At 38.6% G+C, this 21,230-nt stretch overlaps 1 protein-coding gene across 16 annotated transcripts in view; it reads right to left on the bottom strand.

Annotated features, from left to right (window-relative positions):
• NUMB (NUMB endocytic adaptor protein) overlaps window positions 1-21,230 on the bottom strand; it is a 97,455-nt gene that overhangs the window by 32,643 nt on the left and 43,582 nt on the right. For 8 of the 16 annotated variants that reach the window (XM_054825896.1, XM_054825904.1, XM_054825905.1 and 5 more), the window contains exons 2-3: window positions 15,881-15,967; window positions 4,094-4,237 (exon numbers count right to left, since the gene is read on the bottom strand). In XM_054825896.1, coding sequence (XP_054681871.1) covers window positions 4,094-4,219 — 126 coding nt within the window. In that variant the 5' untranslated portion in view covers window positions 4,220-4,237; window positions 15,881-15,967. Of the gene's footprint in view, window positions 1-4,093; window positions 4,238-13,737; window positions 13,795-15,032; window positions 15,111-15,880; window positions 15,968-21,230 lie in introns of all 16 variants that reach the window. The other 8 variants (XM_054825898.1, XM_054825912.1, XM_054825913.1 and 5 more) reach the window with 3 other exon arrangements.

The following is a 21,230-nucleotide window of genomic DNA, read 5'->3' as shown; positions in this document are numbered from 1 at the left end:
ATGATGCATAAAGATTGCGTAAAAATAAATTATAGCACTGATAAGCACGGCTGTAATGTCTGTTAGAATAATCTACTTCTGAATAGTTTTAAATACAATGTCTCCGTCTAAGTCCCTTATACATTACATGTATCTGGCACAGTCTTTCTCTCAGAGGGAGGATTCACTACTGAAACACAGTAGTTACTTTTTAGTTTGTCAGGACAGTGGAAGAGAATTCGCCCCTGAAGAATATACTTCTGCATGGATTTTCCAGCAGCTGTAACAGTGCCACAGTTAATAACGAGGCAACTCTGAGTACATCTATAAAAGCTGTAATGTATCATGCCTCCACACCACACAAGTTAGGAGAGCAATACCATTATGCTCCCAATGGAATAGCAAAAGTCTGAGAGTCACACCTGTCTAAACCCAAGTTTAAAATCCTTTCCATACCTTTGCTGACAGACAGGCACCTGTCTCTCTGCTGATGCAGCGGAGCGCATAAAAACCATTCACTCGTATGCTCTAGCATCCTGGCTCTTCTTTCAATGCAACTTTAGTAGATTCAAAGGAGTTTATGCAGAAGAGCACTGCAGGAAAGTCAGTAGCCATTCCAAGGCCCTATTTTGAATGTGTCAGATTACCACCTCAAGCGTGGCTAGATTTCCAACACAGTAAAGAACCATCTGTAAATACATCCCACACGCACTAAAATGACTGAGAAAATATGATCAGTAGCTGGTTACATACAACACAGCCACTCCAAGTAGTGGAAAAACACAGACTGTTAAACAAATCAAAACAACAAAAAAGTGTTATTGCCTAAAAGCAACAGTATGCACCCAGGATTATCACCACCTCCAAATTTATGAGCACAGCACTGGAGAGAACCAACTGTGCATCAAATCCGCTTCCCTGAATTTTAAAGCAACAACGTAATACGAATTTTGCCAATATTTTCTACAGAGCATCTTCTCTACCAAAATGAAGACAATCCATAGATGCATTAGATTTGCTCAAAATCCAACAGCACACTTACGGACTTTAATTAACAAAAAAGATTAGCTGTGGATGTAGCACAGGAAGAGCTTCAAGAACTGTGCCAATGTCAAAAACCTTTCAATAACATTAGATCTGTTTGTAGTACAGCATCCTCAAAGCACAATGAATGAGCAGCTACTGGAGTCCCTGTCCAACACAGAATGAAGCCTGGAGGCAGGATGAAATCCTATTTGCAACATGACTTTCAAAGTGCTTCCAAATGTTCTGTAATATCTAAAAAGGATAAATCTGTGCTAGCACTCTACAAACACCCCAACTCTGGGCAAAATATAAATGCCTAAAGGCAAGAAGTTAAAAAACAAACCAGCTTTACACTATTTTAAGAGAGTGACATATCTTTGTCTTTTACAAGAGAAACTGAGAGCAAACGACCCATACTCTGCATTTGCACTAGTCTCCTCTCTCCAAAAAAACAATGTTAGAGTCTTAGCTAAATAAAATAGCAAGCATCAGAAGAAACAAAGCCCTCAACATGGCTGCTACTACATTAGTTTCGTGTATTTCACTTTCATACAGAAAACCTTAAAGACAGCTGTAGGAACATTTGTTAATAATTCTCAGGTCTTCACCAGCTATAGGGGCAAAATCTTCATCATCCCTGCAAAAGCCAGACTGTGGTCTTGCCACTCAGCTATACTTTGAGCTCCAAAGAACTACGGCTCGTGATTTTTAGAGGGTGGGCAAGGCAGACCATAAAGAATAAGGACCCTGCCCCTGAAACACATTACACTGTGGTTGAGCAGCTATACGACAGGCAATGGACCACTCTGGAATTCCCATTTAGGAACTTTAAGAAAATTAAGATATTTTCACCATGTTTCAGATTTGAATGCATTCCTATTCATTAACCGTTTTTCCCAAAATATCTCCCAATTTATTCTGTTCCATTGAGGAGCATCAGGAAGAAAAGTCACCCCATCAGATATTTAAGGGCATAGGTGACAGGATACTTTTCCTGGAATGTATGAATTTCTGAATAATACCCAAGAACGTTGTGACAGGATACTCTCCCTCAATAGCACAAAGTTCTATTCTTTTTGCGAGTAAAATATAGTACCACCCACTAAACCGATGACTCTACATCTGGTTTATCTCATTCACTCACAATAGCATATTTCCTGTCTGTATCTATTAAACACCAGTTAACACCCACTTTGCATCTCAAGCCTAATATAAATTTCCACTTCTGCTCATCTCAAGGCACAGTATTTTGGAAGATAAATTCTAATCAAATAAGCTAAAATGCCTCTTAATGTTAAATTGTTCTGATTTTAAGTTTTCATCTAATTGCAAATTCTTTAAACATCAATAATCTACCATTCAGACCAAATCAAGAAACATATGTAAAGATGCATTTACTTCAGAGTGTTTTTTCCAAAGAACAAATTAAATTAATTCAGTGAATTTCAATATAAACCATGCAAATAAGAGTAAGTCAGTCCCATTATGATGACAGGATGCAAAACCTCATCCATTTCTATGCCTCTTCAGCACAGGATAGCCCAAAACCTTTTTTGACTTTGGGTACATGTGCCCAGAATAGATGAATGCTTCATTTAAATACAGGAAGCATTTGTCATTATAAGTGCAAGTCCTGACTGAGAGTTTAAAAAAAAGTCAGTCTTTAAACAGCAAGAAGTGGTTCACACCCTTTGAGTTCAGTAAAGGATTGAAAAAGTCTGACTAAAACTAAATGTCTAGAAATTGAGCATTTTGCTTTTCAACTGTTGGAAATTATTAAAAAATAACAATCCTCAAGGGAACAGTTCTGTTCTCTCCTAGACAGTGTTAAACCTTAATCGAAGTTTGAGCTTCCACAGAGCAGTTACTTTCAAAGCTCTGGCAAAACACCATCTCTGTTTAGTACTGGATTACAGTTCCCTCCTCCCAGCAGAAAACTAACACAAGACAAATAAGCAAGCAACCATAACAAACTAGAAACCTTATGTACACTTGAGTTTATGTAAAAGCATACATAAGCAACTATAGTGGGGCAAAGTAGGGCATGAACCTACTGTGAAAGTTACCTCAAATTTATTGTGTATCTGCACATACCCAGAGCTTTAAAAAAAAAATGTAACAGCATGTTTCAAGAGTTCCACCTAGCAACATCACCTATTTAACTATCAGCCAGAATTACTTCGATACAGATAAAACCTAATAAATGGTCCTTAGGTGTCAGAATCACACTGTTTTCCTTGTGCATAGATATTTAATCCCTTAGCTTTCCATAAGTGTCATCTGCTTACAATCTATTGTAGAGCTTTTGATTACAAGGGGAGCGTATGCAACAAGACACCTTAAATTTTATATTTATTTTTACTATTATATTTCTTATGTATTAATATTAAAAGTATCATTCTAAAATATTAAAGTAATATTGTTTCTGAAATAAAGAGGAAGGAGACATGGTGACACAAAAGAAAATACCTATTTATAATACTCTGATAATCTGGAATGAGTTCTCAGAATTCAAAAAGGTGATTTCAGTTTCACATGCATTAATAGTCTGTAACATACACACACAATCATAGCACAGAAGACACTCTCAGAAGTTAGCAATTGCTTATAACCTCAAGCACTGGAAGGAAAGCCAGGTGTTACTTTGCAATGTTTTCAATTATCAAAAGGGAGGAAGGATTCCTTTCCAAGCACAACTCACTGCTTACCTTACAAGTCAAACTGTAACCGTAACTCCACTTTTAACAGAGAACCAAGTACCTTTCCATGCAATCCAAGAAGTCTATCATTTCTGCTCTTCCAGAAAAACAAAGACAAATACTGTATTACTCCTCTGCCTAGCTACATGATTTATTTCAACTAGATAATAATGTAGGATATCTCAGACAGTGATTTTTCCAAGGCATTTGTTACATGAGTCATCTGGCTTTAAACAAAAAGCCACATCCTTTGCAATGAGAGCTGACTGTAAAATAGGTCAGTGTGTAATGAAGCATGCCACTGGCTTATGCTTGCCAAAAAAAACCCAAATAATAATTCATGGCAAGAGTACTTCATGGATATCCAAAAGAAAGGCAGAAACTCTTACCTTAACAGGAAAGCTACACTTGCCAGTACGAACACCTTCTTCATCAGTCTGCCACTGATGAGGCCTACTGGCCTCTGGGACATAGACATCTTTCTTTCTCCTAAAGCTTTGCCGTAATTTGTTCATTTCTCAGATTTTCACGTCCTAGAAGAAGAAAAAAAGAATACTGCAAATAGGCACCAACACACACATTTAGACACTTTGGGTCAACCACTATCGTGACAAATGTCCCTGTGAAATATCGGAGCTTCTGCAAATATGAATGGAGGTACCTGTGAAAGGAAAAATATTTTGGACATAGATTCAGAGAAAGATAGATGTTCACTTCAAAGTGGAAAACACAAATCCACATTACTTTTTTAATTATCTTTCCACAGCAACTGAAGCATTAGACCAAGGAATAACTATTACTCTGAGCATAAGGTTACCTCAAATAGCTGACACAGAAGCTCTGAGGAGTGATGCACATAAAATCCTACCTCCCTGAATTTAAACACCTACCTAGAGCAACCAAGCAGGACGCCAGTAGCACAAGCTTCCAAGGCACCTGTGCAAGGCAAGGATTCATAGCTCTAAGACTGCTCCTAAAATTAGGTGCTTGTGCTGTTTAAGTACAAGTGATAGGTTCATGCTTTTACTGAGGGGCACAGCCCAGCCCTTGCTTAGTCTACTGGTAAAAGTTCTTATGTTTAAATGAGAAACGCACTGAATTGACTTCCATATCGTGGGTAAATCTCAAAACAATTACATAGTCTTATCTCTTCAAAGGGGGAAGATAGTTCTGTAATTACATTTCCAAAGCCCAGAATTAGATGCTTTCTATACACTGTTCTCTCATGTATCAGTTTCTATATACAAGCCAATCTATACTTTAGACATGCTCACCTTTACTAGATGCAAAGTACAGTTAGCCAAGAAGCTGTCAGAGAAAGCACTACTACTAAAAAGACTCGATATTCAGCTACAGAAATAAAATCATATAGGATACAATGTGGGGAATATAGAAAACATGTTGAAAGGCTTCTAGAGATATTGCTCTTCTTTCCTGGGGAAAAAAAAAAGCGCCTTCTTACAACCACGACATCTCATTTTGACAGAAAAAAAAGATGCTGCAGAAGGCGACAAAAATTATCTGCATTATATATGCTTATTTCCCCTTAGATTAACTAAGCTACAAAATATAGATGTTTATGGGTGTCAATAGGTGGCCTCTGAAAGCAGCTTTAAAAGCAGTTTGAACACAATTTCAAATCCTGAAAAGAAGTAGTATTTTCCAGTTAAAACTGACACAGGTGAGGAAAATCAACACATTCATGTTTGTGGTATCTGACATTTAAGAAGCTTAAATTCAAAATGCAACAATTTCAAAGCTGAACAGAAGTCAGCAATTAAAAGCATTACAGAAAATCACTGCCCACCACTAGCAAGTCTCATCAGTCAAATTAAAAATATTAGGTTTTTTAATATCTCATGACAGAATTTAGCCTTTCCAAGTAACAAAAAGGTGAGTTTTGTCCCAAACCTTCCTTCAGCAACTGTTACTTTCCTCCTCAAGCTGTAAGTCATTAGCCAAGTCAGTTCCCACTGTATCTTACAGGCATGGCATTGGCTCATTTCTTTAGAATCCTCCAACTTTCCATAATCTATTAAAAGCAATATTGTAAAATAAGTCCTGATTTAAAGATATACTCATGGATAGAGAAAACACCACTCTATCACTAGAGCTAGGAAATTTAAGTGTGGTGATGTTAATACTGAAGTGCAAAGCAGCATGCTACTCAGGTGCACAAGTTCAGTGACAAATGAATGCAATACCACCTGGCCGTGTAGCATTGGGGGGCACTCTTTTAGCCCTTTTAGGGATAATTCCTGAAGTATTTCTAGATTAGCAAACAACCAGATCAAACTCCACGTTTGCAGCAAACACTTGTGCTCCAAGCTGCTTGATGAGCATTAGAAAGCAGGAAGGTGTGGCACTCGAAGCAATCCAAATCTCTCTTGCAAATTAAGTGAAGGGTTGAGATGTATGGCAAAGGCTAGAATAGCCACGAGCTCTAACAAACAGTGTATGAGCAGGGATAGGAAGTTGCTCAGGGATTCTGAACTGCAATTATCTAGTTATAAAGCAGTGTTAGCTTCATTCCTTCATAGCTGCAAAATGCCTGACATAACTAGTAACATAAAATATTTTCTTGAATTTGTGTGGTAGGATTTAGAGATTAGAACACGTGTGCAAAATAAAAAACATGCACATTTCTTACCACTAAAAAGCTTAGCAGCTCCTTACAAAGAGTTTCTTTATTTAAAAGCTAAAAGCCATTTAAAAAATTTTGAATACGCAAAGGCAATTCTGGAAGTTTTAAGAGGAGGTGCAATGCTTCTCTTCTCCATTAAGGCTTAGAGATGCATTAGAGCAGTATTAGTTACGTATTTTGCTTTACAAACTGCAGACAGAGGAGTCTATGCATCACTGATTCTAAAGGAACCAGAATGTCAAGGGGGACCATTTAAGCACCTTGGGCAGGTGACATATACTGCAGCAAACTGGCACCTCAGCTCACGAATACAGACACCCACTCTTGTCCCAGCTGAAGACTGGCAGTGCCACAGCATGAGTAAAACTGCTGCTCCAGCTGCTTTGGTGTAAAGCTCAGGAGTCTGGTCAGTACGTAGCTTAAAGCCCAGGTGCCCAATCCTATGCTCGGGTGACTGAGAAACAAGCATAGATACTCCGTTCTGCCAAAAAGGGCAAGAGACACTTAAACTGATACAAATAGATGCAGTAAGGCTCACCTGCCAGTATTCTGAGTACGACCAATTAAAAAACACTCTGTAGAAATTTCAAACCTATAAACATGTAAAAACAACATGTGGAAAACTTTTCAAGGTAACTCTGAATCTCAAAAGCTTCAGTAAATATCAAAACAAGAACTGAGAACAGCACACGGCCACTGTACTGTACTTGTGAAAACTGCATTGCCCTATCATAACACTTGCTTATGTGAGCATTTCCCTGGACTTCTCCCAGGAAGCTTTGCTTTTGCCCATAAGACTGGTACCTTACCAGAGATTTATTCCAACCAGGAATCTCAATCCACAGGGGAGGATGAGAACAAGAGTTCCTCAACTACACTTCTACGAGAAGCTGAAGTGGCATTTTACCCAAAAGTATTTCCTTTTCACTGAAAACCAAGCCCCTGTTGAGCATGGCCATCATATATGAAACACTGTGTAAAGCTTCAGTATGAATACATTTTTTTAATCTTGCTGAAATGGATCCTTCAAGTAATCTGGTTTAGAATGCATGATGGTTCCTGAAACACGTGCTCTGGACCCATACCTTGTTTATCTGCCATTTCTGCTCTAACTTAAGATCTAGAACCAAAAATACAGTGTGTGTTCATATGTTTCTGAACTCACAGTAAGTAGGTAATGATCAGGTCAATAGCACAAAGGTATGATTGATTAATTTATATTTGACCTTTTCTACACCTAAGCAGCAGGTGTTTGCTGTACTGGATACAATTCCTTGTCTATTCAATAGGTTCTACTGAAGTAACTCCAGTGTGAAAACCTTTGATCTGTGATTGATTTATCAATAAAATATGCTTATTTTACTTATAAAAGTTATTTTCTTTTAATTTTGAAAATGCATTTATTTTTGTGAGATCTGACATATTTGAATTCAAGCTTTGGTTCTTGGATTTGGGTGATTAAAAAAAATATTTTTCCACTGTTTCAGCCCTTTTCATATTTTCTTTAGTATCTAATTTATTTTCAAAATTCGACATGTATTTTTAAAAATACCTTTTAAACATGAGATGTTCATGTTTGAAAACTATTTAGTTGTCTGAGATTTAGCTGCCCTAAATGTAAATGATTCACTTGGAAATGGCGTGGCTTGGTTAGTTAAAATTCTCCACATGCGTGCAGATGAGCTGCAAAGCAGGACTGCTTCAACTGCTTTCCACAAGGCACAGCTAGTGTTTCTTTAGAAAACCTTTGTTTATTTTCAGTTATTATAGGTAGTATAATTCAACTTGCTTTTGCATCACATAGAGCGTTTAGGAGACCTGCTTTTCACTAGTGGCTAACAGTCATTGCAGAGTATTTTTAGAGCGAGGCTATAACACAAGGGAATTACTGCTTTATATCTCTGCACTTAAACCTTTTAGCATATTGTATAGGACCCTAGTCAGAGTTTGCAGTCACTGCGGAGCCTGATGAATTGAGACATTTGCTTTAGAATAGTTATTGATAGAGAAAACCTATACCTTTTATTTGCTGAATTTCACAGTCTTGGGAAAGGCAAGTGATTTCTCTTACGACTGCTAGAAAGAGCATAGCCTATCTTTAAAGAATAACTTCTGCCTTGCAATGAACAAAATTGTATTTTTCTGACAGTTTAAGAGTCTGAGTGTGGTTGCTGTGCCAGTAATTCTGTTACATACTGTTGTGGAATACTGTATTTAATTGCTGCAGCCTAGGGATATTTATGTTAGAAGAAACTGGTGTGGTTTATGAAATTCTAAGCTTTAGGATAGGCCTTCTGGTAGCTGAATGTTTTAGCCACACAGTTGTTTACTGTATATTGGAGGTACAGCTCACGATTTCATTTCCTGATATTTCATAAGCTATCCGCAATTTTTGTTTAACTCTGGGTTTTGCCAGTAAGATGTTGCTGTCAACATTTATTCCCCTTTTTCCACCCTCATCTACGGTGCAAATAGAATTGTCAAGTGCTCTGGAAACAGCTGTGGAGTGCTCACATGATCAGCTGCCTTAGCTCAGGTATGAGACAGCAAAAAATATGGATTTGAGAGAACAGTTAGTACCTCACATCTTATGATGACAGTGCATCACAACTTCTAAGAACACCGTCAGAGAAACTTATATTATTGTTACAGCTCTGACCTCTTTGGTCTTATACAAAGAGTTTAAGGTTGCCATTTCTGAGGTATTTTCAAAGTAAGAGCTAAATATTACTTTCACTGCTGGAAGGCGAGATGTCTAGAGCCAATATGCTTGTTTCTGTCGTCTTTTTATTACGTATCCAACACTGTATTTTTCTGCAACGAGGAAAATCCCCTTAATTTGAACTCTAACTAATAATAACAAAAAAATGTACTTACTGACTCAACAAATGAACACATGCTTCACCTTTATGTGTATTTTAATATCTTAGAATGCTTACTTGTAGTATTGTATTATTAGATCTTAATTGGGTAACGAAAGGGTAAATGGGTTGGAAGCCATGTGGTGAATAATGTGGTTAGTCATACCGTATTGCGTAAGCAGGACTGTTAAGGTTTTAGTGAGAATGCTCATATGGTTACATGCCTTCATTTGCTTCAGTGTGACAGTGCTGGATTTAATTAGATTTTATGGGATCTAAACTTACAAAAAGGCTCAAAGTTCTGTATTCAAAATCTGACACGTGGGGTGACCTTTCCTTCCTTAGAAGATAAGGGTACTCTGTGTTCTTGTGCTGGTGAATAATTGCAGAGAAGCTGTTGCAGGGCAATTGCAAGTTTTGGCTAACCTTTACAGTAGGCTTGGAGAGCTAGGGCATTGCATGCTTTTGTACTGTGTAAGTGGGAGAGGAGACCATTTGTTTAGCAGCAATGCTTAATAAGGATTTTTCAGAGAAGTAAAACATTCTGGCAGGTTCATAACAGACAGGGACAGACTATTTACTTTGGCAGCAATCCACTTGCTTTCCTAGCTTGCCTCTTTCTTCTAAATGAAACCTTCTTACCTTGCCATCTTAAATTTAGAGATTCAAACTGTGCATTAGAAAGCAAAACAGATCTAAATGTTTTGAACCACTTCTTTATATTTGTGCTTGTACTGCAGCTAAGCCTGCCAAAACTAAAACTCATCCCAAGAAAATGGCTTGGAACAAGCATATTTCCTCGCTGATGTCCTAATGTCCCAGTTATAGCCAAGATTTACAATAAGATTGGAGTGTCAGCAGTGAACTGAGTTTTATAGGAAAAAGCAACGTGGAATACTCTTCTGAAATATGGAAGCGTGGGCTGTTAGCATTTCCTGGTATGGGTCTTTGTGGATTTCATAATAAAATTCAAGTTTTGATAATGCTAAAAAGACAGCTGTTAGACATGAGTCTTTGGAAAGGTATGACCAGGTTGTACTTGCACAAGAACTCAAAGCCACAGAGTTTTCTGAGGATACAGATCTTCACAGCAGTGTCAAGGAATGTTTCTGGACTGGTTCTTTTTTTCAATGAGATTAAGATAATTTGCATATCCTCTTAGGTCTGAAGTATCAGGTAACTTTGGCAGAAAAATGCACCTTTATTCAGAAAGTTTTGATGTCAAGAAATGCCTGGTATTTCTTAAGCAAAACAACATATTTGAGATGGATGAACCTGCTGCACTGGGTTTGGGGTTCTATCTGGCTTGGTCCTTTTTTTATTAGCAGTATTAGGAGCACATAGGAGCTGATAGTTGTGCAGCTGCTCCTACTTCACCTGTGTCTGGCCAGCAGGCAATAGATGTACGAATTAGACCTTTTTTAAAATTAAATTACTTAGTCTGATTGTAAATTTTAATTGAATTAGTTGTACGTGGATGCTTATAAATTTTAGCATGATCCCTATAACACATTGTTCTTAAACCTAGATTACTCTGCTGTTTGAAATGCGTACTTTAGGAATTTTATTGATGTGTCAATTTGGTCTACTCCTGATGGTTCACACTTGCAGTTCTTGTGCTACGAAGCAGGAGGATGGGCACTGGGGGGTGTTCCTTCCCACGCCCTAGCTACTCTGTATTTGTTGCAGGCTGCAGAGAGTACTTTGCCCTTATATGACCCATGACTTTGTTTTTTCTAAACTGGTAAAGTAAATAGGAAACAGTATTCAATTCTGAGAGAAGACAGAAAGTAATCCCAAACCCTCTGGTTTTAAAAAACTGGCTGAAGACTTAAAATCAGTTTTTATCCTTTTTCATTGCAAACAAAAAAGATAGCACATAATTGAATGCAGATTAAATAACCCTTGTGAAGGCTAGAGTTCAGAAGAAAGATAAAAACAGGCTTGTGCTGGTTTTTTGTCTTCAGTGTTGAAACTGTAAGTGGTTGCTTAGAAGTATGAAACATGTAGTACCCCTAGCCTAAAATCTAACCACTTAAATTTGTGAACACAGTTCAGGTACCAATACTGATGCAGATTCTATAATTTGGATCACCTCATAGCAGCAACTGCTATGCAAGAAACATTTATGCAAAATGTAAATCAACTGCTTATCTGAAGGTATGGGTACATGTGTAAACTCCTGCAAGGCAAGCTAAGATCCAAATTTGCATCACCAGTAGCTCCCACCTGATCTAACTTCAGTTAATGTGAAAGCTTACCCATCTCCCACTGAAGGATAAATTGCTGGCTTGTGCTCACTGAAGGGTAAAAGTGAACAAATTCTTACAGCGGAGCAGCTAACAAGACATGAATTAACATGCTAGTTTATCTTGCAGTAATTTGTTCTGCAGCCATAACCTGATGATGCATAAAGCAAAGAAGCCAAGAGTGCTTCAACATGCACTTCCCTCTGTGACAACGTTGTTTCTGTCTCTGCTGCCCCTGAGTTGTCACTGAACTGATACAGGTTAAAATGATACCTTTTCAGGTGGTCAGAAGAATAATGGTGCCAAAGCTGTCCTTAAATTGGCTTTGGAGCTGTGCTTTCAAAATATCCAAAACATATCAATTCGCATAAAAATAAATGGCAACATTACCTTATAAACCCACTATGTGAACAAATTTTGTCTTTTTCATGTCTTTTGTAGATGCCCATTTTGTGGTTTGGGAATTGGTCTAATGTTTAGTCTAATGTTGTAACCTCTTGGATTGCAAAAGTGGTGGAGGTTTTCTTGTTTGTTTTTTCGCACCCCCCGCCCCCCAACAGGCATGGCCATTCTGATGTTGAGCTGTCTGCAGTTAGCTTGCTGGTAGAGATAACCTTGAAATGTAACAGAACTCAAAGTGGCTCTGTTTCCTCTTCTCTCCAACAGATCTCTCTGCTTTCAGCCTTTGTTACCTTTGTCTTCACCTCAGAAACAAAATTTACTGGTGAGGAGAGTTACAAAAATTATAGTATCACAAGAGTTAGAAAATGAACAGAGAATGATGATTCTCCAATTCTTACGTTGTAGAAATCGCAGGCAAACAATGGAATTCTCTAGCAGCCCAGGTTTCAAAATAAAAGAGTATTTCTCTCATGATACAGAATTAACTTGCACAATTCCTTGCCCTGGGGTGTTTTACAAACTAAAACCAGAAAAGGATTAAAAAACCCAAAGAGTTTAAATATTTGTTCAAAACTTCCAAAAGCTATTAGAAACTATAGTGGAGGTGCAGCTTCCCATTCAGAAAGTCACCCAGTCCAATCTGACCAGCTGGGAAGGCTTATTTAATGTCTGCTGTAGCCTTCTAATCTTCCTAGGGATCCAACGCTGACAGTATCAGAATTACTGTGCTCCAGAGCCGTTGTTGCGAACCAGCACAACCCACAAGCTGGTTTCCCTTCACCACCAATTCAACTGGCCAAACCCCTGCGTTAGAGCTGTCACAGCATCACGGCAGAGTTGTTAGCACCCAGCTACACCAGGACCAGCAAGAGCTGGCTCGCCACACGTGGTAAGGATCTCCCCTCCCTTTCCCAAATCTGCTGAGGCAGAAGTTTCTATAGCTCAAGACATTTAAATGAAAACCAGCACATGAATTTGTGTATACCAGATAGCTTACAAAATTTGAATTACTATGGCAACAAGCCATGTGTGCACTAGTCAATCTCAATTAGAAAATGAAAGTTGAACTGCCATGAAGTATGTGTGAGGAAAAATTAGCTCATATATTCATTCACAGGATGACAGATGACTCCTTGCTACACCATTACTGTAGTGGGCCCAAGCATTTCTGTCAGTCACTGCTTCGCAGCTGTTACGTAGCAGTTCAAGACACTTCAGTCTCTCCCATCCTCCAAGAGTTAAATATAATTAAGGTCCTTTTATCTGTGCATTTTCTTTAGCTTGTTCACACTAAGTCACTTTTGACTGCAGCCAACGCAGAGAAGGGTGTCACAAAAGGCATTTTAAATATTATAATAATTCAAAGTGGAATTGTGAAGGCTTTGCATCAAGCTTTTGTGAAAATGGCAGGTTTTGATAATAAAAATGAGCCTTGAGAAAAAGATATAGTAACTTTTTCTGGCTGTCAGAAAATCATTTGATCATCCCTCAATAAGCCTAGCAACACAAAAAAGTTGACTTTCATATAAAATATGGGCAGAATCTTCTTAGAGAACTCACTCGATTGTCCAGCATAGCAACTGTGGTTGACTTTAAGAACATAAATTTTTCTCCACAGACATATTCTTATTATATTAGGAATTAATGTTAACATTTGTACACCTGTCCAGTACCAGTTTTGACTTGTTCCATAACCCTCTTCTCATAATAGCTCCTTGCAAAACATTACCAGGAACACGATTACTTCCCAAATCTGTTTGCTTTACACAAATATAATCAAATCAGAAGCTAGCTTAACAAAGTCAGAGATACAAGCTATAAATTCTTTTGAGCACACAGGATGCAATGTTTTCTGAATTCCCCCATCAGATAAATACCTTTAAAAGTCTTCTGCATCCTCTCTAGAGTCTAATACAAGCCACATGTTTCATCATCTACAGAAGAAATCACAAGATGTTTAAGGAATCTGTCACCATAGTCCCTACGAGAGGTGTCTCTAAACAGGGGACTAACAATTCCAGCTTTCTGGTACAATGTTGTATATAAACACAACTAGTATTCCTTATGATTACACAGCACGTAAAACCTCAATTCATGTCTAATGTTTCCCGTGCCTGCTTATTGCAAAGCCTTAAGAAGATCCAAGCACACCCTTCAGTGGCACACTTACTCAGTAATTTTGAAAATTATATGTAGCTACGTAACTAAAGAGATAATTTTTAAAAGCACTTAACTTCATAAAATTCTGATCTAGGTAATTTGTGACAAAAAACTCCCCAACCCCAAGCATCATAGAATCAGTTACCAGAACATAGTGTTCATATGACAGTAGCAAGAATATGACGACTTGGTGACTGACTTACGGTTTTTCCTCAGGTTCTACTGTAGTACTTTTCTTAAAAATCCCTCTCTTGAAACTATAACCTTGACTCCATGAATACATAAAAACCACCAAGCTTTGGATTTTGGGTGCGGATTTTTCTGATCCAAAAAAATTAAGGGATAAAAAGACAAATCAGTCAGACTGCATTTAACGTTTGGGGTTTTTTTGGAAGAACTCCAAGTCAAGTTTTTCAGATCAGCTCTTATAAACAGATGCATATTTCCCTGCCTACTGCCCTCTTCCTATTGCTTGGCTAATAGGATAGTAATGTTTGTCTCTATGGAGGCAGTAGACAGGAATTTAACTGCGACTGCTATGAAATCTCACGTGCACTATTTTTATTTTTTTTAAATACTGATAGTAATCTCGCAGACATTTCCTTTCACAGAAGTTACCAGGTTTCATTATGATCACTAAATAAGTAACACATTATTGCTGATCAGCAATATATTATGAATTTACAATTACATGCTCAGTGAGAATTATCACATACAGCTTGAGATGTCTATAAATCCAGGGGTCCACATCCAAACTGGTTATTTATACTCCCATTAAACTCAGTGGAGAGAAAAAAACCAGTTCAGTTATACAAACCTACTTTTAAGTATACTTTAAATGAAAGGATATTTCTTTAAATAACTCACACATCCAAACAGGTGTTTTCCACTCTTCTCACCTAATATCAAATTAATTACAGAATTCCTCTATGATAATGAAGATTTTTAATTAAAACATTAATCAAGAAATGGAAGCAATATGTTCAATTCTCTAACAATCTGGTCAAAATACTTGGTCTTTCCAGCACCACAATGAGATCTTAATTCCATCCTGTAGACATTTAAGCCAGTTAGTCCAATATAACATCCTCTAGTACAAGGGGGAAAAAATAAAAAAAATCTCATTTTATTACCTGAGACACTGTTCCAAACCAGTAAAACTGCTTTACCTACTAACTGCACTGCAAGCACTCACATCAGCATTTCAGCTTCTAGTCAAAATTAAATCTATGGTAATTTAGCACACAAGCCGAGTCTTTGGCTTAGAACATAATGGATTCAGCGTTACTGTACCACCTCCCTGGTCATAAAATATTGGGATCTTAATTTAACTGTTTTCTGTTAGCTTTCTCTTCCCCATCTAATTCCAATTGTTAGCATACAGGTTTAATTATCTCTTTCAAGATCAGCATAGACTTTCTGCTACAATACAGACAAGTATTACAAACAAACATCCAGTAATAGCCAGAACAAGCCTTTGCATGCATGTTTTCCTTACAAGCTGTACTTGCATCTCAAAACGGATTTTAAGAAAAGGCCACAATGTGCATCCTAATACCAACAATTCAAAATAACCTTCATGTAATAACAACCAACCTGCACTGAAATTGTCTGTAGAATCTAGAAATTAAGATCAAAAGTGCTCCCATGCTCTTAGTGCAGCAAGACACAGAACACTTAACAGCGAGACAAGTTTAACCAACAGCACTTCCAACACATGATCAATCATACATTCAAAAGACAAAGTTAAGATAGGCATCTCAAAATGCTAGTGCTGCCTTTCAAGGTCCCAGTTTATCTATACAAGGAGCTAAGACTATCACCTTCTTCCATGAATACGGAAATCCCATAAATACTCACATTCACAAAAGTCCTGGTTTGCCATTACTCATGAATGGTTCTCCCACGTAAGAGATTCCAAACTACTGTGTTTATTTTAGTCCTCATCTGCAAATAAATGGTCAATTAAAGAAAAACAGCAAAAGAGCATGAAAAAGTGCCTTTTATTTCAGCAAAAGCTTCAAATGAAAGGATAATTACAAGCAATATCTGCTGAATTAAGTCAGAAATACCTCAAACCATCAGTAAAGCAGATTTTGTCAGCTAGGGCCAGGTAAGAGCTATAGAAATACTGCATATTGTACTGCAACTGAGCACCTATTAACTTTATTTAAAATAAGCTGCCAGCTGAGACATGGACAAAAAGACAAAGATGTTCATTATTTGAACAAATTGGGCTCTTGACTTTCTTGTTACTGTTGTTCAAATCCAGGAAGTCCAATATTAATATCACACTGAACTACAGAGGTAAGTACAGAGAGAATACAGATCCCTAAAGCTGTCCTCATGTTAGTTAAGTTACTGGTAGAAACATTACCTCCCTCACTCCTGCCACAATCTTAAGCAAAATAGGATCCCTTTTATCATACATGGGATCACATTTCCATCACTTTCAGATGGTTAAACATATCCCACAGCTATGTGGTAGGTCATGTTCTCTCAGAGGGAGATCAGGCTGCCCATGAGTCAGTACCAGAGTACAGGCAGGGCTGCCAAGAACAGTGGCAATTCAGCAGCTCCACGGGTGCCAGCAGTCCTCATGAGCACACTAGTGACTGAATGACCTCGGTCAGGCTGGAACTGTGAAATCCACAGATGTCTCTTACCTTTCTCAATCAACTGTTGTTCATTACAGTACAGCAGCTAGAGCGATCTACTGCAACACAGAATTTGGTGGCAGAGAGTGCCAAAAAGTGCATTGCTCAGAAGTAACACATGTTGGAAAACCACGCGGCTGCAGTAGCCTCTTGAATAATACACTAGTTGTCATATTCCCAACTTTACACTGCTTGGCAAAGGAACAAGAAAAGTCAAACAGGAAACAACTAGGAAAATTGTCTTCATTCTCACTGGGCCTCATGTTCATCAGAGCAATACATGAAGCTTCAAGCCCAGCACAGACAGAAATATCACCCGACGACCCTGAAATCCTGTACCCATAGGCAGCCTTTCCACATCTGCAGCACAGCACAGCACACTGCTACCAGTCACTCCTCAAAACCAGACAAAAGTGGCAGATCAAAGTAACCAAGTCATCACTCGCAGGAATTTCCTCTCAGTAACACACTCAGATTCTACCACTGCCATTTGTGCACTGCCTGCTGATGGATGACCGCAGTAGCAAGCAACAAATTTCACTCCTAGTACGAATGAGTTTGACATAGAAGCAGTATGAGCTCTATGGCCTGGACAAGTAGGAAATCGTGCTGCTGCTGCCCAGGGTGGTAAATTAAATGATGTGCCTTGTTCTCCGTACCAAGACGGCAACACATCACCCTACTTCCACAAAAGACAGCTGCTTCCTGGGGTGGCAACTGACCTTGGAAGCAGAAGACAGGATGAAGAGGAAAGCAGTCTCAATATGCCTGCAATGTAACAGCTGGCAGCCAGCAGCAGGGCAGGCGTGCTATGGACTCAGTGCAAAGGATACTAGATATTATGCTGCCAGATTCACACAGTCATAAAAGTCACAACTGTTATCTTCACCAGTGATTAATCACAGGGTTCACTTATTTGAGCAGCACCTTAAACTTAATTATTCTGGCAGGTCACTGTATCGTAACTACTCCATTCATAGATCACCATTCTTAACAGTACCCTCTGCCTTCCTTTTCTAAGTCCAGAAACCATTCAGAAAAAAAATAAGTCTATTCCTTACAGAATGTGGAGTTGTCCCTGCCAATAGGAAGCATATGGCACATTGATAATATGGATACCACCATTTAGAAAGTCATTAAAATTATGTGGGAGACAAAACCACCTTCCTTCACAGGGAATCAGTTATACATTCCTCAGTTATCCAACAATTCCTCTATGTACATTAAACGTCACCTTATTTAATACATACACAGGAATGGAACTTAGGAGCAGGGGGTGCAAACAGCAAGTCAGTGTCATAGGTACTGAACTGAGATAGAAAGTCAGCTTACTGCACTCTAGGAAAATCAAATCCCCTAAGAAGCTGGCATAAACCCTTCTTGCCGGCAAGTTCCACAAGAGTGGATCTTGACCACAACCCCTGGGGGACCAAGCATCATCTTATGTCCCTTTCAGATTACCGAAGCCACATACATCACTTGGCCAGAAAACAGTAGCACACGTGGTACAACTTAGAAAATCCACTCAAACTACACCGTTGTTCCAGCAGCTTTAGCAATCTTCACCTCTGGTTAACTGAAGGCAACTAGTGTCTTGCAAACATACATCAGCAAAGCACTAACGAACCAAACATTGCCTACATCAGAATGGGTAGGGTCTCCCTACATGCAATTTCTAGTACTTGCTGGGTGCAAATACCTCATATTACTTCTTAAAGGACAGATTTCATTTCACCTGTCCATCAGGTGCCACTTACCTATATTACAGTGCCATCCTTCTACTCTGCTTATGGTTTGTTTTGTATCTTACCAGCTCAAACTTCACCTCCTGAGATCATCTGCACTGCAACATCTTACCTGCAGCTTTCTGGAGCTGCACACATCGCACCAAACAGACAGCTACCACTATTAAAGGCAGTGGTCTCCTCCATTGGTATTATTTTCTGGAAAAGGAAAGGGTTCTTAGACAAGAACTACAGAGCTCCTCATCTCTAAGAGGTTTCTTTTGACATTTGTAGCAGCCTAGCTTACCACTGTAGATAGAGAAGCTCAAAGCATTTATATAAAGCTTTCCCTTCTAAATACAAGCATATTATACAATTTTCCCAGCATCAATATTTGAGAAGTTGGATTCCTACTCAGAAAGAGCAGCATCACAGAACTTGTCTAAATTAGGAAGAGAAAAAGCCAAGTAGCTTTTACATATGTTTCTCTGGCCAGTTTAGCCTCATGACAATAAAATAATGCAAGTGTCTACAGGCATTTGAATTACATGCCTCAAAAAGTACTGCTGGAAGCCACAAACCGCCTTTCCTCAAATTTCACACCAAGCATATTTAAGAGTTATGCCAAATTGATTTTTTCCAGTGGTTAGGCAAAGTTGATAAACTCAGAAATATTACCCCAAAAGATCAATCATCTATGCAATAACATGTTCTTCAGTTATTTACACTCAATATTTTACATAAATAAGGTTTCTTCAATGAAATTTATCAAGCTGCAAAAGCAGTAACGTAAGAATTTGCAAAGGCAGCCTAGTTCAGTCACTCAATCTTTCCTGTTAAGGAGAGCTGAAGTATTTGAACAAGTTCAGAGCTCTTAATGAGTTTTACATTCTTATCCTTCCCTCACTATCTATGAGAAAATATAAAGAAAGAGGCCGCATTTGCAAAACTTTTCCACCTCTCTCTATTGTGCAATACAACCACTGGAAGTTAGCCTCCAGCATTGTTTATCCAGGGATTATAGAGAAACATTTCTATAAATTACACAGCGTCTGACTATACAAACCAACAGAACTTTCTTAGCCTTTCCAAGTCTTGAGTTTGAGCAATGCCCACACTATTAAGTGACAACAGCTTCCAGTACACTCATATTCACATTGCCTGTTGGGTGTTCCCCATCACAAGAAGGGGCTGCAGTTCATGCATCATGTCTGACAGCTACTGTGGGTTTTCTTTTTCCATGCTCAGTCCTCATTTTCCTTCCTGTACTTAGTCTTTTTGTGTTCAACCTTAACTCATGGCTGAGTCCTGTCTTGGTCAGTCAACTTGCATTTTAGAAGCTTCTCAAAATTAAGCATTACAGTCATGCTGACTGGAAGTAGACTTACTAGTGTTACAGAATGAAGACTCTTTAACCCTGAACCTATAGCAGAAAGAATAGGATGAAATTCAGCATACCCAGTATTCTAAACCCCAAAGCTGAAAAAGCAACCACAACTACAGAAATTTTTATTCCCAAGACTCACAAAATTTTAAAAATTTATTGAGTTTGTGAACTACACCAGGTTTTTCTCATTGCTCATGTAACTTCTCTCGCCCTCAAATCTTAAAAAAAACTCCACTAAAGATAAAGGTGACTGTGCTGGTTTTGGCTGGGATAGAGTTAGTTTTCTTCATTGTAGCTGGTATGGGGCTACGTTTTGGATGTGTGCTGACAATAGTATTGATAATAGAGATGTTTTTGTTATTTTGTTATTGTTGAGGCCTTGACACAGCATCAAGGCCTTTTCTACTCCTCACACCACCCCACCAGCAAGGATGCTGGGAGTGCACAATGAGTTGGAAGGGGACACAGCCAGGACAGCTGACCCCAACTGACCAAAGGGACATTCCGTACCACATGATGTCATGCTCAGCATATAAAGCTGGGAGAAAGAGGAAGGGGGGGCACACGTTTGGAGCGATGGCGTTTGTCTTCCCAAGTAACTGTTACGCACGATGGAGCCCTGCTTTCCTGGAGATGGCTGAACACCTGCCTGCCGATGGGAAGTACTGAATGAATTCCTTGTTTTGCTTTGCTTGCATGCATCATTTTGCTTTACCTATTAAACTGTCTATCTCAACCCACGAGCTTTCTCACTTTTACTCTTCTGATTCTCTCCCCCATCCCACCCCAGGAGAAGTGAGCAAGTGGCTGGGTGGTGCTTAGTTGCCAGATGAGGTTAAACCATGACAGTGACAAAATAACTTCACAGTCTGGAATGAAATGCTTTTCATAGCCTCTAACATGAACCTTTAAGCTGTGACAGGCTGCTGTAACAAAGCCAAGATAACCGAGGCTATCTTGGATTGTCCTACAACCACACCCTGGAATGCAACACATGCCAAAACTCAACAGTTGGTCACTGACGTAGGCACAGGAGGAATCACAATGCGCACTGAATCAGTTTCTCACCACTGGAAAAATACATTTAGGCAGGTTTGCTATAAATATTTAGTTCTGCAGATATAGGAGATTGGAGCCACATGCAGGAGATCCAATTACTAATTACACACCAAGTAAATTTTCAGCAATATAAAATTAAAGGAAGAAGAGGAGATTCAGGAAGTGGCCTACTTTGAGGCATACAGCCTGTGCACTCTGAACTCTCATGAAAACAGAGCAACCAAGAGATAAGGCTGTGGAAGAAATCACAGGTTTGGTCTACAGACAAATTCCCCTATGTATTACATACTGATGCACACAATCCTGTTACTGAATTTACCTTTTCTAGATAAAACAAGTAAAACCTGTATGAATAAATACATTAACTGGTATCAGACTGCCTT

The sequence above is a fragment of the Grus americana genome, chromosome 5 (assembly GCF_028858705.1).
Source record: "Grus americana isolate bGruAme1 chromosome 5, bGruAme1.mat, whole genome shotgun sequence".
NCBI classification, from domain to species: domain Eukaryota; kingdom Metazoa; phylum Chordata; class Aves; order Gruiformes; family Gruidae; genus Grus; species Grus americana.
The sequence above is the reverse complement of the archived record's forward strand: the minus strand, read 5'-3'. Positions and strand labels throughout refer to the sequence as shown.